The following is a 17,071-nucleotide window of genomic DNA, read 5'->3' as shown; positions in this document are numbered from 1 at the left end:
TGATCCATGCCTACTGGCTAAAGAAACTCACTGCCCTCCATGAGCGACTGGCAGCTCAATTGAACCAGCTGCTACAGAATGGGACTCACCCTGAATGGTTAACTGAAGGGCGCACAATCCTGATCCAGAATTGCATCGGCATAAATAGCAGAGGAGCCAAACACCAACTTCTTGTAGACCACACAGTCGCCCGAGACTGCAAAACCCGAAACACCAACCTGTGCACCGCTTGGATTGATTACAAGAAAGCCTATGACTCAATGCCACACACTTGGATCATTGAATGCTTAGAGATGTACAACATCAATAGGACTCTAAGAGCCTTCATTGCAAACTCGATGGGGCTGTGGAAAACCACCCTTGAAGCTAACTGCAAACCACTTGCACAAGTGTCCATCAAATGTGGCATATACCAAGGAGATGCTCTGTCCCCACTGCTGTTCTGCATAGGCCTGAACCCCCTTAGCCAAATCATCAACAAGACTGGCTACGGATACCGACTCAAGAATGGGGCCACAATCAGTCACCTCCTATACATGGATGACATCAAGCTGTACGCCAAGAGCGAGCGAGACATCGACTCACTGATCCACACCACCAGGATCTACAGCACTGACATTGGGATGTCATTCGGATTAAAGAAGTGTGGCCGGATGGTTACAAAGAGAGGGAAGGTCGTCCGCACAGAAGGGGTCTCACTCCCAGAAGGAACAATAGCAGACATAGAGCACAGTTACAAGTACCTGGGAATACCACAAGCAAATGGCAACCTCGATGAGGTCACAAGGAAAGGAGCCACAGCCAAATACCTCCAACGAATAAGGCAAGTCCTGAGAAGCCAGCTCAATGGCAAGAACAAGATCCGTGCAATAAACAGCTATGCCTTACCAGTAATCAGATACCCTGCCGGAATAATTAGCTGGCCAATGGAAGAGATAAAGGCCACGGATGTTAAGACTCGGAAGCTGCTAACCATGCATGGAGGGTTCCACCCCAAATCCAGCACCCTGAGACTGTACACGAGCCGTAAGGAAGGAGGCAGAGGACTAGTGAGTGTGAGAGCCACTGTCCAGGATGAAACATCCAAGATCCATAAATACATCAAGGACAAAGCCTCAACGGACGATGTGCTCAGCGAATGTCTCAGGCAATGGGGAACAGAGGAACAGTGGTACATCCCACTACATGGGATGTACCACCGACAAATAACTGAAGTGGCTGATATCAGGAAATCCTACCAATGGCTGGAAAAGCTGGACTCAAGGACAGCACAGAGGCCCTCATCCTGGCCGCCCAGGAACAGGCCCTAAACACCAGAGCAATAGAGGCTCAGATCTACCACACCAGACAAGACCCAAGGTGTAGGTTGTGCAAGGAGGCCTCTGAGACAGTCCAGCACATAACAGCAGGGTGCTGTTATGGAACATGGAACGACATAACCAAGTGGCGGGCATAGTGTACAGGAACATCTGTGCCGAATATGGACTGGAAACCCTGAGGTCAAAGTGGGGAACACCCCCAAAGGTGGTGGAGAATGACCGAGGTAAGATTCTGTGGGACTTCCAGATCCAGACAGACAAGATGGTAATGGCGAACCAACCGGACATTGTGGTGGTGGATAAAGAACAGAGGAAAGCTGTTGTGGTGGATGTAGCAATACCAAGTGACCACAACATCAGGAAAAAGGAGCACGAGAAACTGGAGAAATACCAGGGCCTCAGAGAGGAACTGGAGAAGGCCTGGAAGGTGAAGACCACAGTGGTGCCTGTGGTCATCGGGGCCCTCGGGGCAGTCACCCCCAAACTGGAGCAGTGGCTCAAACAGATCCCAGGAACAACATCAGACAGCTCAGTCCAGAAATGTGCAGTTCTAGGCACAGCCAAGATACTGCGCAAAACCCTCAAGCTCCCAGGCCTCTGGTAGAGGACCCGAGCTCCTAGGATGAAAGAGACCACCCGCGGAGGGTGAGAAGGGAATTTTTTTTTGTTTCCATCCAATTGTCATGCAAATTTTGAGGAAACTTTTAAAATGTTGCAAAAAAGAAATGATAAAAAAAGAAAATGCGAATTTAGCATGTTTCCATCTACTGGTGTGGAGCGACTCAACCAGGTTGTCATTTTGTCAGATGTCGATGTTAATCATGTGACCCCCCCAAAAAAGTGTGGTCATATTTGTTTGGTTAAATTGTGATTTTAGTTAAGGATTTGACCCTGTTTTGAAATTTTGGAGCAATGTCACGCAGTAACACAAATGCGCCGCTAGACTGTGCAAATTTTCTGTGTCGAGAAAGCTCTCCTCCATTCGGATGAGAGCTGAGAGCTAGGTCCGTGTATTTCATTTCATTTCAAACGAACGTTTTTTCGTTTGAAATAAAAAATGAAAAAACGGAAATACTCGTTTTTTCGTTTTTCGTTTACTGAACCAATATCAAAAATCGGATTTTTGGCTCGTTATCCGATTTCCCATTTAGTGCACAAAACGAAATTGGAAAAAACTGATAAAGAGCTGTCAATTTCTATTTTCATTATTTTGTTTTTGACAAGCGGTCTGACCCGGAAGTTCTCTCTGTCCTGCACAATTTGTTTTTCTACACTCGTCCAAATCGGCATAATTTGATCATGATACCTTCACACAGAAAGCCTTATACTCCGACTTTGTTTCGTATATGAAGCTAATGGCTTCTAAATGCAGCTTCCGATTCAGTAAATGGCTAAAGGACTAGTCCGCCCAATTTTTTTTTACCAACCTTTAATCTGCTCTGGTTTAAAAACACGCTCAAACCGCGACTAGAACATTCTGCCCAACGCCGTCATTCAAATCCTATAGCTTTTTAAGTTTTTCTTTTCTGAATAGCATTAGCATAAAAACTCAGGCTAACCATTTTTCTCGGTGACCAGATGTCCGGTAATATTTGTTTCTCACAGGAGCATTACTTAAACTGACTTGCGGCTGACAGAAAAGACTACAGTGTATAGCCTGAAACCTGAAAGGAACAAGCTTGTCTTCCTGCAGCCTGCATAATGTCTATGTGTGATACAGCCCATAGACATAATATAAGAATAGACCCCGCATTGGCTGCTCCGACGCAGGAAATACGGTGGCCATCTTGGAGCGGTCGTCCCTCCTACTTTGCTCAAGCAAAAACAGCAGACGATGCCTCAGCACTGCGGGATATTGTTGTTCGGATCGACGGATTATTGATGTGAGGGCTCCACAGACAACGTTTCACAAGTATGATGGACATATTATTGTGTATATTTTGTGATTAGAATATTAGTTTACTGTATTTATGTTCACCGGTGAGATACCAGCTTATATTAGCTATAGTGCTTGGTGTAATACCAGGGTTCAACCCCGCTATGAAGGCTAACCGAGATTCCATAAATCTTAAATAAAAAATTAATTATTCTCTAACATTGAATTAGATTATCTGACACAAGTGCCTATCTTAGAAATGAAACAATGTAACATATATTATAAAACTTATATTGTTATAAGTGTTATAACAATATAAGTTTTATAATACACTTATATTGTTATAAGTGTTATAACAATATAAGTTTTATAATATATGTTACATTGCACCAGCAAAGTTTACAAAGTGGTAAAGACTATTATTTATATGTAATTCTTTCACTCTGTCAAAAGTAAGACACCTCCCAAATCTTCCGTTTTTGTTTTGAAGGTTTCCTAAAGACACGATGTGAGGAAGAAGTGGGAACTATCTTTAAAGAGAGTCGGCAGCATGGATGAATCTCGCATCGTATTTTGGACTCAATCTCAGCTGCTGAATCACTCTGAAGCTAGAACTCATCAGCTGGAAAACAGCCGATCAATAATATACCTGTTTATATGTATATTTATATACATAAACATGTATCTAATATATTATTCAGTATTAATAATTATTTATTTATGTCATTATTAATCATTATTTGTGTTTGTATATTCATATAAATATGTACTGATATTACTAAATAATTTATTAAATAAATTATCAACGGTTCTGTGCTTTGTAAAATGCTCATCATACATCAACTTTACATCAATATTAGAATATTCTATTCCTATTCTATTGTTTTCCTCACTAAGCATAGTTAAATATTCTGAAATATGTATCAATACAATTAAATAATACAATTATTTATAAATGTAGTTTTGATAGCTGCTTGAATAAGGTTTTCAGTAACAAAAATGCGTGTTATGTTCGATTAAATGCGCTGGTATGTCATTGTGCCTGCTAAACACATAAGGCAGACCGCTTGTCAAAAATGAAATAATGAAAATCGAAATTGACAGTTCGTTTTCTTTTTTATTTTTGCAATTGCCGTTTTCTAATTTTGTTTTAAAAACCAAAAACAACAAAAAACAAACAAACACATGCTTGTTTTGTTTTTGCAATTTTATTTTGAAATGAAAAAGCCAAAGAACAAGCCATACATGGATTCCTGAAAATACACGGACTGAGCTACCAGCACAGCAACAGCGTCTCCTGTGGCTCACTCGTTTCTCCTGTTAAAACAGGTTATTTGGATCTGCCCGCCTGTCCCTTCACCTGGGACCTGCAACAATGACAGCTGTAATTGACAAGATGTAGCGGTTGCAACCTAGCATAGAACACACATATCAAGAGTTTCCGTCAACATTTCTAATACAATACTTCAAAATGCAAATAAAACACATTGATCGTTGCTGATACATCAAGAACCAGGTGAATGAGAAGTTGTTGTTGATAGTTTTAATATATAACATTAATGATGATTTTTGCGTTAACAGTCTTGCTAACTTCAGTGACACTTATTTGTAGTAAGTTAAATGCAAAACTTAAATTTGAACAATGAACATGACCAGCTTGGAAAAGAGAGTAAAAATTTTCAGCTTTTCTCTCAATAACATGATTTCTCTCTCCACTGCAGACATATTTACTCTATATTATGTCAAAAGCAGTTCTATGTTCATAGACATATGGCAGGACGACCTCAAGGTTAATATATTTCATAACCTTTCAGAAGTCTTTAAAGCCCATTGCGTTTTGTGCGGAACAAGTAGGTCAGAAACCAGAACACCACACAGATATTTTTGTCTCATGTGAAGAATTAATCAGAATTTCTTGCATAATAATTTCAGACTAAGGCAAACCAGAGTTGTCATTTCTGGTCAAACCTACACTGCTAATTGATGTTGGATAAATAATGATCCAGATGGGAGCTACTGATGAAATACTCAAAAAAAAGAGTGGTGTTTATTTTCTTCTGTTGGACAGTGTTTACAAGAAGGCTGTCTGCAGCTGGGGAGCGAGGCTGTTTGTTTTCACTACTGCTCCAAAGAACATCAGCAGAGATGCTATCTCCATTTCCATCTGATCTGTCCAGGTAGAGCTGCGCCGCTGGCAGGCGAAAACTCCTTTGGACCAAATGGAGTCGAGGTATTTGCCTCTCAGGCATGTGAAACGAGGTGGCGACTGCAGCCGTATGCGAACAACTCCAGCAATCAAGCCTTTTCTTTGGCAGCATGAGCGCACTGCGAAAAAAGTAGAGCGATAATTAAATGTGATTTATTATGAAGTATTTGTCAGGTTCTGGGTTTTTCCTTTAAGAGAGGTGTCTCTCCCCTTCGGCTCCCCGTTGGGGGGTGGCCTGGAGTGGAGCTGCACGCCTGAAGCTCGTTGGATCATCAGTCAGGAGAGGATTTAAGGAGCTACCAGACCTCTCCTCTCCGCCGGATGATTATCCCTTCACAGTAGTCTCTAGCTTGTTAAGCCTTCCCCTGTGAAACGCTAGCATTGTTTTTGAACTTCTTGAGAAAACCTCTCTGCCTGTTGTCAGCCTTCCTCAATTGTTCCCTGTTTCTCATTTCCAGATAGTAGCCGACTTCCATTGGCAAATCTGCCTGCCACTCTCAGAACCGCACCGGCCTGCCCGCTCCAGCTCACTGTTCGTTCCCCTCCCACCGTCGGGAAGCCCTCCAAGAAGACGTAAGCTGATTACTCCTGTTAACCCATCCAACTTTTTGTCCACCTCTGGCCAGATCATTGACCTGTTTTCTCCGCTTCCAGGCGAGACTGGGACCTATACCTAAGGATCATCTACGAGACATTGTGATAGCTTTTTCTAATAAACATTTACTCACCAGTAATCTCCGGGCTTGATTCTGCATGTGGGTTAGAAGTCTACCATCTATTATGACAGTATTTACACGTGTTACACCCAAATGGAGATTCTTTCGTAAGATACAGTATGCGAAAAGGAAGATGTGCGTCCTGGAAATGGTTTATGACATTGGCAAAACTGAGAGTTGGGGCTAGAGACAATTTTCCATTTCCATTTTTTTACTCAATTTACATTGTGAAAAAGAAAGACACAAGATATGAATTAGAATATTTATATATTATATTAGAATATATAGTATTCTATTAGAATAGAATATACTTTGTTGATCCCCAAGGAGAAATTGCTTATTAGTTGAAAAGCTACTCAATCCACAGTGTTAAATATTAATACAAATACAACCATAAGCGATAGATAGATTTACCTACATACACATGCACACACATACACATATATCTTGAGCTAATCTGAAGACCACATGAAGTCTGTAGGTCTGCAGTGATTGACTCTGCAGAAAGTTGATGACCTCTGTGCACCATGTGCTTCAGCGTCCTCTGTCAGTTTACATGACCTACCACTTGGTGGCTGAGTTGCCATCCTTCCTAAACATTTCCATTTTCTTTTGATACAGTGAGAGTTGAATGTGGAATATTTAGAAGCGAGGAAATTTCACAACTGGATTTGTTGCACCAGTGGCATCCTATCATAGTTCCATACTGGAATTCACTGTCTATTGATATTACATCTGATTGTAGATACATGCTCATGTATCTCAGACGCTGACAGAGAGGTCTGCAACTCTCTGGAGGTGATGCGTGGGTTCGTCTTTAACGGCATTATTATTTCTCTGGTGCTTCTTTGTGTTAGTTTTGATGGCCATCCACTTCAACTGAGTCTTTTACCTAATTCACTTAACTGGTGCAGCTGTGGTTAATTTACTTTTGCAGATGCTCTGATTCCATGTTTCATGTAGTCTACTGCTTGCAACTCACACATTTCCCTTGAAACAAGTAAATGGTGTCAATAAATAAACCCAACATTTCATATGCAAAAACTGGTGATGATAAAATAAGAGAATCTTGATAAAACAAAAGAAAAATCTAAACTACTCAACTAGTTCATAAATTTTCAAGCAGCACTGTATGTATATATATATATATTTGTATATATATAATTTTGATTGAAGTTACTCAGAACTAGATGTGGTAAAGCCTGATGGCTACAGGCAGGAATGATTTCCTGTGGCGCATTTTGTTGTAATGGGTCTCCAGCTGAAGGTGCTCCTTTAGCTTTAACTGCAGTTTTTTTTAACAATTTCAGCAGCATCACACACCAAACACTTTTGGTGTGTAATTCTAGCTGAGTTAGAGAAAAGTTAGATACAGTTGGTAACAATACTGAAAATGAACTAATGACTGTTAAAAAAATAAAAAAGAGTCAAATGTAAATTTAAATACAGCAGTCATTGAAATCAAGACCAATGTTTGCTTTCAGGAAATGCAATAACTATGACCTCAGTATGTTATTTTTGTAATGGCTAATTAGAGGGGTCTTGTTTTCGATTAGCTCCTAATGTCACTTACACAGACCATTGACTTGTTTCTGTGGATATTGAGTTATCCCTCATTGAGTCTCTTTGCTCAAATAGCTGGTACCAAACATCCAATCAGCTCATTTGTTTTCGTCCTTGATAAAAAATACGACAACGACGATACGGTCGTTGAGTCTGGGATTTTTCCTTCTAATTTTGCCATCTAATGTATTTCTTGTGATTGCTTCTCAGAAGAAATGTATGAAGTACAGACTAAATTGCTTAAAAAAAAAATATATATATATATATATATATATATATATATATATATATATATATATATATAAAAAATTCCCTTCTCACCCTCCGCGGGTGGTCTCTCTCATCCTCTGAGCTTGGGTCCTCTACCAGAGGTCTGGGAGCTTGAGGGTTCCTCCAGTATCTTGGCTGTGCCTAGAACTGCACATTTCTGGACTGAGATGTCTGATGTTGTTCCTGGGATCTGTTTGAGCCACTGCTCCAGTTTGGGGGTGACTGCCCCGAGGGCCCCGATGACCACAGGCACCACTGTGGTCTTCACCTTCCAGGCCTTCTCCAGTTCCTCTCTGAGGCCCTGGTATTTCTCCAGTTTCTCGTGCTCCTTTTTCCTGATGTTGTGGTCACTTGGTATTTCTACCTCCACCACAACGGCTTTCCTCTGTTCTTTATCCACCACCACAATGTCCGGTTGGTTCGCCATTACCATCTTGTCTGTCTGGATCTGGAAGTCCCACAGAATCTTACCTCGGTCATTCTCCACCACCTTTGGGGGTGTTCCCCACTTTGACCTCAGGGTTTCCAGTCCATATTCGGCACAGATGTTCCTGTACACTATGCCCGCCACTTGGTTATGTCGTTCCATGTATGCTTTCCCTGCCAGCATCTTGCACCCTGCTGTTATGTGCTGGACTGTCTCAGAGGCCTCCTTGCACAACCTACACCTTGGGTCTTGTCTGGTGTGGTAGATCTGAGCCTCTATTGCTCTGGTGTTTAGGGCCTGTTCCTGGATGAGGGCCTCTGTGCTGTCCTTGAGTCCAGCTTTTCCAGCCATTGGTAGGATTTCCTGATATCAGCCACTTCAGTTATTTGTCGGTGGTACATCCCATGTAGGGGCTTGTCTTCCCAGGATGGTTCCTCCAGCACCTCGTCCTCTGTTCCCCATTGCCTGAGACATTCGCTGAGCACATCGTCCGTTGAGGCTTTGTCCTTGATGTATTTATGGATCTTGGATGTTTCATCCTGGACAGTGGCTCTCACACTCACTAGTCCTCTGCCTCCTTCCTTACGGCTTGTGTACAGTCTCAGGGTGCTGGATTTGGGGTGGAACCCTCCATGCATGGTTAGTAGCTTCTGAGTCTTAACATCCGTGGCCTTTATCTCTTCCATTGGCCAGCTAATTATTCCGGCAGGGTATCTGATTACTGGTAAGGCATAGCTGTTTATTGCACGGATCTTGTTCTTGCCATTGAGCTGGCTTCTCAGGACTTGCCTTATTCGTTGGAGGTATTTGGCTGTGGCTCCTTTCCTTGTGACCTCATCGAGGTTGCCATTTGCTTGTGGTATTCCCAGGTACTTGTAACTGTGCTCTATGTCTGCTATTGTTCCTTCTGGGAGTGAGACCCCTTCTGTGCGGACGACCTTCCCTCTCTTTGTAACCATCCGGCCACACTTCTTTAATCCGAATGACATCCCAATGTCAGTGCTGTAGATCCTGGTGGTGTGGATCAGTGAGTCGATGTCTCGCTCGCTCTTGGCGTACAGCTTGATGTCATCCATGTATAGGAGGTGACTGATTGTGGCCCCATTCTTGAGTCAGTATCCGTAGCCAGTCTTGTTGATGATTTGGCTAAGGGGGTTCAGGCCTATGCAGAACAGCAGTGGGGACAGAGCATCTCCTTGGTATATGCCACATTTGATGGACACTTGGGCAAGTGGTTTGCAGTTGGCTTCAAGGGTGGTTTTCCACAGCCCCATCGAGTTTGCAATGAAGGCTCTTAGAGTCCTATTGATGATGTACATCTCTAAGCTTCAATGATCCAAGTGTGTGGCATTGAGTCATAGGCTTTCTTGTAATCAATCCAAGCGGTGCACAGGTTGGTGTTTCGGGTTTTGCAGTCTCGGGCGACTGTGTGGTCTACAAGGAGTTGGTGTTTGGCTCCTCTGCTATTTATGCCGATGCCCTTCTGTGCCGTGCTCATGTATTTATCCATGTGCCCGCTTATCTTAGCTGCTATGATGCCTGACATGATCTTCCATGTTGTAGAGAGACAGGTTATCGGCGGATAGTTGGATGGGACTGAACCCTTTGAGCGTCGGTCGGGGGCGGGGCTAATGATCGGGCCCAAATAATAAAGCTCATGATAATTTAACTTTACAACATAGACATGTCCGCAACAGCGGAGCTAACAAGTTTCATCACCAGAGAGAGCGATTGTGTCATTTTGAAGTCCATCTGACATGAAGTACAACAAACCAAGAGAAGAACAGAAACATCAGGCTACTGGTGAAACAACACAAATTCAAAACATGTTAACGTAGTCCGTAGAAATGCTCGTTTGCCATTTGTTGCACAGTGACTGATGACAACGTTGGTGACAAGCTTTACCCAGAATGCACCTGGAGACAATAAGGACGATTCATTTGTAGTTTTGTGTGTCATAAAGTTAAATATAAGGGTGAAAATAAAGCCTGTCATGTAGCACAACATTTTATTCAATATTTTACACTCACTATATCACTAAAATCAGTCAGTCTGGTAAGGTTTTTAGCAACCATGAGTCAACAACGGGGCACCCTACTATATAACTGTAGCCGGGCATATTTTACTCTGAATGTGTGCTGCTGTGCTCTTTTCCTCTTGTCCATATATGGAAGATGCTGTAATAGTGCGCAGCTGGCTCGTTAAGGAGACTGGTAATCACCATTTACGTTTAAAAGCAGTCGCTGAGGATATCAAATGCAGGCTGATGACTTGTGCAAAGTCATGTTTAACATTGATCGTGAAGTGAGTTTAGAATTTATGTCTGATTCTGCCACTGATTGTTGTAGGAAACGCACTTTAGAGAGTGACGTCATTTACTGGTTTCACTTTAGAGAAGGTAAGGGCCGCTTCTTATGATTTATCTGGCTGGTTAATGTTCTTGTCTAACTTGATTTCTTTTGTGTGTAGGTTGGCCTGCTACTGAAACAGTAGCAGTTTCGATTTCAATTTTTTGTTTTGGTTTACTTATTTTTAGATGGTTATTGATTAAAAATAACTTTTCTTTTTTGGGGTTTTGCTTAGTTGAAAGGAACTTTCTACTGTAGCCCTCTGGCTTGTTTTAAACTGGGACCTATGCTATCCCTGGGTCCTAGGCTGTTTTTATTCAGACTGAGGAGACTAGTGGAAGGGGAGTTTTTTTTTACTTTTCCTTTGTATTCACTAGGGATTTTTGTGTGAGTGTGCTTTTGTTGGGGGAACACTTAGGTGTATTTAGTTGTATTTGTGTTTTCTTTATTATTCCTCCCCCAAACAACCAAATTTTTATCTAATTGGGTTTTAATTATTTTTCAGCTTTAAGGATCCCAGGGCCAGCATAGACTTCCACTTTTAGTGTGGTCACTTGATATAATAAAATAAATTGACTATTTTTGCTCATGAAACATTTGTGAATTCAATAAACTGTTTGTAATCTGCAGCAGTGCCTCTATCCATTTTTGCAAACGTATCTGTGTGATCTGGTAAAAAGAGGATCTAAAGCTGTACCCAAGGTCACATAACCTACTGTGGTATGGTACACAAGTTTCAATAGGAGAGGTCTCTCCCTTTATAGTTTTTATCAGATGTGATAAAAAAAACTAGAGTCCCTCAAAGCATGTTCTTTATCCAATCTGGGCCCCCTGTAGGTCCAGTCCAGGTACCTGCTGCAACCCATATCCTACCTATAATTCCTTCCCTGAAGTGATATCACAAATGTTACAATTGTGGGAGGAACAGTCTGATGGTGTAAATTTAGAAATCAACACAGGACAGGATTGCTTTTTATTTAACTCTTTGGGAAACTTAACACTCCTGTTGTTGAATTAACGCTATTTTTAACATACAACACTTACACTGGAAATTTAACACTTTTGAATTTGCTGTGTGGGATCCAGGGTGGTGGGTTGTGTTCTTCTTTTCTCCACCAGAGGCTGCTGTTGGTCTGCCTACCTGAGGGCGTGATCTGGAGCACACCTGCGGACAATCTGTTCATCTGGAGGAGGATTTAGGCGGGGGACTGTCAACACTTCAGTGCCAGAGTGTTAGCCAGTATTGGTACACCAAACCCTTTGCAGTTTATCTTTCGAAGATATACCTATCTGAGCTTCCAGTAATTTCTCAGGACTCCTTTGAAGACGCTGTGGAAATACCCACCTGGTTCCGAGTCCCTGGATCTATCTGTGCCTTCCTCCTTTGAGATGCCGTGGAAAATACTCACTGGTCGCCCAAGTGCCATAGCCACCTCTACTGCAGTCTACTTACCTCCGTTGATCTCCAGCTGACCGTCCTGCTCCCTCCTTCTCCGCCACCGCATCTGAGCTTACCTGTCCGCCCTCTGCCGCAGCCTCTGCCTCCAGTCCGCAGCCCCCCCCTCCTGGACCTCCACCCTCGTGACCATGATCATATCCCCCCCAGACTCGGCTCTGTTCATCTCAAGTAACTTTAACTCATCTGAAAATCGCCAGAATCCAGTTACCATTGAACTCACTATCTCTCTTTTCTTGTGTTCAGTTCCCCGGAGTTCCTGGCTGCCCCCCCTGTTACACAAGGACCTGTGCATAATATAAATCATTGTTTAGAAGAAAATAAAATCATCTTAATTGATCTGTGTTCTCCATTGTGTGTTCTGCATGTGGGTCAGGAGATTAGATTCAAACATGACAGTTGGGGTACGGAGGGAGGGGGCGGGGGAGCAAATGAGAGTTTATAAGATGAAACATAAACAGGGCTGATGGATGGGTCAGCACAGCTCTCTGTTCTCTGGAGGAAGTCCGGTCAGGAGTTCCCGGACTTCTGCTAACAGGACCAGATTTACTCTTGAGAGAGCATTCCTTTTGTAATGCTGGTTCTTGCAGCATATCAAAGTCACAACTGAAACCCTCCCTGCTGATGCTCTTCCCCGGTGCTTTGACCTATTGCCTTGTGGGTTAGTAGATGATACAAGGAATGTTATGAGACAGTATTTCACTTAACAAAGCTTACCTGACGTAGCCATTTTGTGAACAGCTGCCAAGGGACGTGAGTCACACAATAGAACATTTTTTTTATGCTTTATGGTTGGACAGAATGGAGTTGCAACAATAACAGGATTAAATTTACAAAAATAAAGTTGCGTAATGAAAACATTAAGATTTCAGAAAAATTCATTTTTTTTTATTTTTCTGAAATTAAAAAAAAAAATTAATTTCAGCTAGGATGCGCAGGATGCGGTGGTTTTTCAGTTGTATCGAAACAGATGTATGCTGTGGATGTTACTATTGGAAGACAATGGAGAAAACGACAGAATGTGGTAGGAGGATGATGGTTTGTTTTTGTTCTTTTTTTTCCCCAGACTATGTGCAGGCTCCACCAGAGCTCTCACAGCATCACAGTTCATAAAAAGTTGTGGTTCATTCCAACGTGTTGAATCCTTAACTCTTTTGTCCAATAGCAGACCCCAATAAGCGGCTAAGAAAAATTAAGAAAGACTAATCAATCTAAGAGTCCACTGTGGGAGGAGGCCAGAGTACCTGGAGAGAACTCATGGACCCACAGGGAGAACATGCAAACTCCATACACAAAACCCCAGGCCAAGATTGAAATCCAGGCGATTACCAACTGAGTCACTTCCTAGATCAAGGGTGTTCAAACTTTTTGACACAGTCAAGTGAAAACAATTTGAGGGTCAAAACAAATGTTCTTTACCCACTCAACAATAAACTAAGGATGCAATATTTTGAAAGAAGATGTATTTCTGAAAGAATACATATTCCTGCCTAAATGTCAAAATAAACGCTCTACAGAGAAATCTACATCAGATTCTTTCTTAAATATTACTTTTTTGTTATTTTTTTTGTCCCTGTTGCAGTAGGGTTTATGGGAAACATCAACCCTCACTTGTTCTGGACAGAAAACCGAGCAGCTTTATCTGTCTGCTGACTATATGATATTCATTCACAGACTCAGGGAGCATGAGGCAAAAATGAGGCATAAAGTTGCTTGTCAGGTAAGACACTATCAGTCAGGCCCCGAGGCATTTAATGAGACATTTCTGCTCTAGAAAAATGTCGCTGATATGAATGATGAAAAATGTTCAGTGTCACCGCCCTATCTGGTCGGCATTGTCAAAAAATACAAGTTGAGTGTTGCTGGAGGAGATTCAGGGTTTACTACAGAGATATGAACAACTCAAAATCTCACCATGAACATTATGGATACCTTTGATAATTCTATGGTTGGGATGTTCAAACCAAATATGTTTCTGTGTGATAATGTAATGTTAATTTCCACAAAACACAACATTTTATGGAATTATGCTGTTTTCTATCAGATATATGATGAATAAATGTAATTGTCTATGATTACAATCAAAATGTAAAATTTGAATTGGATTTTTTTCAGCAAGAGCCAACTAACTGAAAGTGATTTTTGCACACATTTTGACTCAGTAAATGATTCAGTTCCATGTAAATTGGATTTACATGGAATGACAGTTGATGTGCAACAATACTTGTAACAATACTTTAATATTATTCTGTTTATCTTTTTATTTAGGTGGAGAAATGAAATAAAGTCTACATTTATGCTTAAACAATGTTAGACTGTTAGGACAACAACTACTATAAAAACCAAACAAGGTTTTCATTCATAAAAGAGATGGCACAATTTTCTGTAGAGGTATAGATAAATGATTTTTCAGAAGAGGGGCCCAGATGTCTGAAAAGAATATGAATACTTTTCTAAGTGCCAGTTTAAGAGAACAGGAACATGTAGAAAATCAAAAGTGACTGAGAGACTGAGATAAATACGAGCAGCTGGGTCAGGACAGCAGCAGATAACCGTCCTGTTTATCTGATTCTGCCCTAAAACACCAGCAGGTACAGAGAAGATGGCTGCCTCAGTGCATATTATTCTGAACATGTATATTGATATTGAATCTGAATGTATGTTGATAATGAATTGCGTCAGGAGAACACCCTCCAGTTCTGTCATACCATGGATTATGCCAGTCTTTTCCCAACCCTGGTCCTCGAGGCACACTGCCTTCCTTGCATGTTTGAGAAATTTCCCTGCTTTAATGCACCTCATTCACCTGATTGCAGTTCAGCAAAAACCTGTTAATTGAAATCACCTGTGCTGAAGCAAGGAAACAAAAAACATGCATGGCAGTGTGCCTTGAGGACCAGGGTTGGGAAACACTGAATTATGCAATGTGTCCATTTATTGCAGGAAATAACTGGAACTAATGCACCATGTTTATTTAATTTGAGGTGATTTTAAGCATGGTCATTACACAGGGTTACAAAAAAAATTTTTTTGAAAATTGTTTATATTTTGACAACTGATTTATTACAAACATCCACTACTGAATCCAAAAATAACATCCATTTCTATCAATCAGGTCACGTTTTTATGCTAAGTTAATTTTTAAATCCAAGGTTTTTGTCTAAATGGATTATTATGGATAATTATATTTTTTTACATTATCGGTTGATCTTTAGTAATATTTCTCATCCGAATTAGATTTTTAAGATATCAGTTGTTTTCTAACAATTTATTGATGAAATGTTACAAACATCGGTTAATGTAAATGTAGCAGTCCACATTGATTAATTAATTAATGTTATGGACATGTGAAGTGCATGTTACCGTCATCATTGTTCCAAATTTAGGGCTTGAACTTCCGTTCTGTGGAGACCCGAGAGTGCTCAGTGACAGAGATGTCTCTCTTCAGAATCCAACAGTAATCAGCCATCATGACTGCATCCCAGCGTCCCTGATATCTGGTCTCCATTTCTTTTATGTCCTGATGAAATCTCTCGCCCTGCTCGTCACTCATTGATCCCAGATTCTCCGGAAACCGATCCATATGTGAGAATAAGTAATGCATTTTGATGCTCATGTTGCATCTGAGGTTTCTGAAAGCAGTCAGCATATTGGTGACAAGTTCTGCGTAGTTGCTGGCCTTGGTATTGCCAAGAAAGTTCTTCACGACCAAAACAAAAGCCTTCCACGCTTCCAGTTCCATTCCATTCATTGATTTTTCGAAATCTGAGTCTCTGATAAGCTGACGGATTTGAGGGCCGTCAAAGATGCCAGCTTTCAACTTCTCTATGGTCAATCCTGGAAAAGCCTGGCACAAGTAAGTGAAGCAGCCACCATTCTTGTCCAGAGCTTTGGTGAACTGTTTGATCAAGCCGAGCTTGATGTGCAGCGGTGGGAAGAGTATCCTGTCTCTGTCCACCAGAGGGTTGTTGACATCTGTACAGTACACCAAGTCCTTCTCTTCAGAGAAAAAGTGGAGGTACTCTTGATGCCTGTTGCGATAGAAGGTGATGCAAGCACTGTCAGAGAGGAGGTTCTTTTCCTTCAATCTGGATGCCAACAGTTCGGCTAAGGATTTTGACAAGCCGAGATCGCGAACTAGATCGTTCAGCTCATTTTGGGAAAAAGGATGTGGAGCATCACTGTCAAAAACCACTTTTTCTTCGTCTTCTTCTTCTTCAACACTGGTGGAATCTTCGTCACTATTATCAGGAAGTTCTCCAAAGACAGGTACTGGAATTTCATCACAATGAGCTACAGGACGACGTGCTGATTGAAGATCAGGATACTTTAGGCTGCTCCGGTTCTTTCTGTTGATCCCAGTAACATCAATGCCACAGAAGTAGCAGTCACTGCAGTGGTTTGTTGGCTCCCTCCAGACCATCGGAATTCCAAATTTCAGACAACTCTTGTTGCCCTTTGTCCACTGATGCAGATACTCGGTGCATGCTTTGCATACCATGTGTGGCGCCCAAGCTTTGTCCTGATCTCCAAGTTTCATACCAAAATAAGCATGGCAAGCACGCTTTATGAAACTTGTGACTGGATTCCTGTTAGGCACAAGGGTGTATTCGCTGAAGATGTAACAGAATACGTCAGGTTTATTTTTGCAAGATGTTCTGGCTGAAGCCATTTCATTTTTAGGCAATATAGAGGCTTTTCACTTTACTCTTACTACGAAATACTACTAAGTCAGCTGAAAAAACTTAGACATTTTTTTTTGTGTTGACCAGTGTTATAGTTAACTGAAACTAATGAAATTACCAAAAATGAAATTGACAAAACTAAAGTGCCTAAATTAACTAACCTAAATATTTAACTGTTAAAAACTAGAAAACGCACCACAAAAAC

At 41.4% G+C, this 17,071-nt stretch overlaps 1 protein-coding gene across 1 annotated transcript; it reads right to left on the bottom strand.

The window, feature by feature from the left end:
• Positions 1 to 4,440: 4,440 nt before the first annotated feature.
• LOC148159832 (uncharacterized) lies at positions 4,441 to 16,787 on the bottom strand. Its single transcript, XM_088006029.1, has 2 exons — positions 15,545 to 16,787; positions 4,441 to 4,562 (listed from the first exon to the last, which is right to left on the bottom strand). The coding sequence occupies exon 1, from the start codon at positions 16,719 to 16,721 to the stop codon at positions 15,564 to 15,566; it is 1,158 nt and encodes a 385-aa protein (XP_087862155.1). The 5' UTR covers positions 16,722 to 16,787; the 3' UTR covers positions 4,441 to 4,562; positions 15,545 to 15,563.
• Between the last annotated feature and the right edge of the window lie 284 nt (positions 16,788 to 17,071).

Source organism: Poecilia mexicana, unplaced genomic scaffold, assembly GCF_051168715.1.
Source record: "Poecilia mexicana isolate PSO_F unplaced genomic scaffold, ASM5116871v1 scaffold_5, whole genome shotgun sequence".
Classification (NCBI taxonomy): Eukaryota; Metazoa; Chordata; class Actinopteri; order Cyprinodontiformes; family Poeciliidae; genus Poecilia; species Poecilia mexicana.
The sequence above is the reverse complement of the archived record's forward strand: the minus strand, read 5'-3'. Positions and strand labels throughout refer to the sequence as shown.

Bases quoted from the DNA above. Each gene is read 5' to 3' on its own strand.
- LOC148159832 (XM_088006029.1), bottom strand. From the start codon at position 16,721: ATGAAACTTGGAGATCAGGACAAAGCTTGGGCGCCACACATGGTATGC.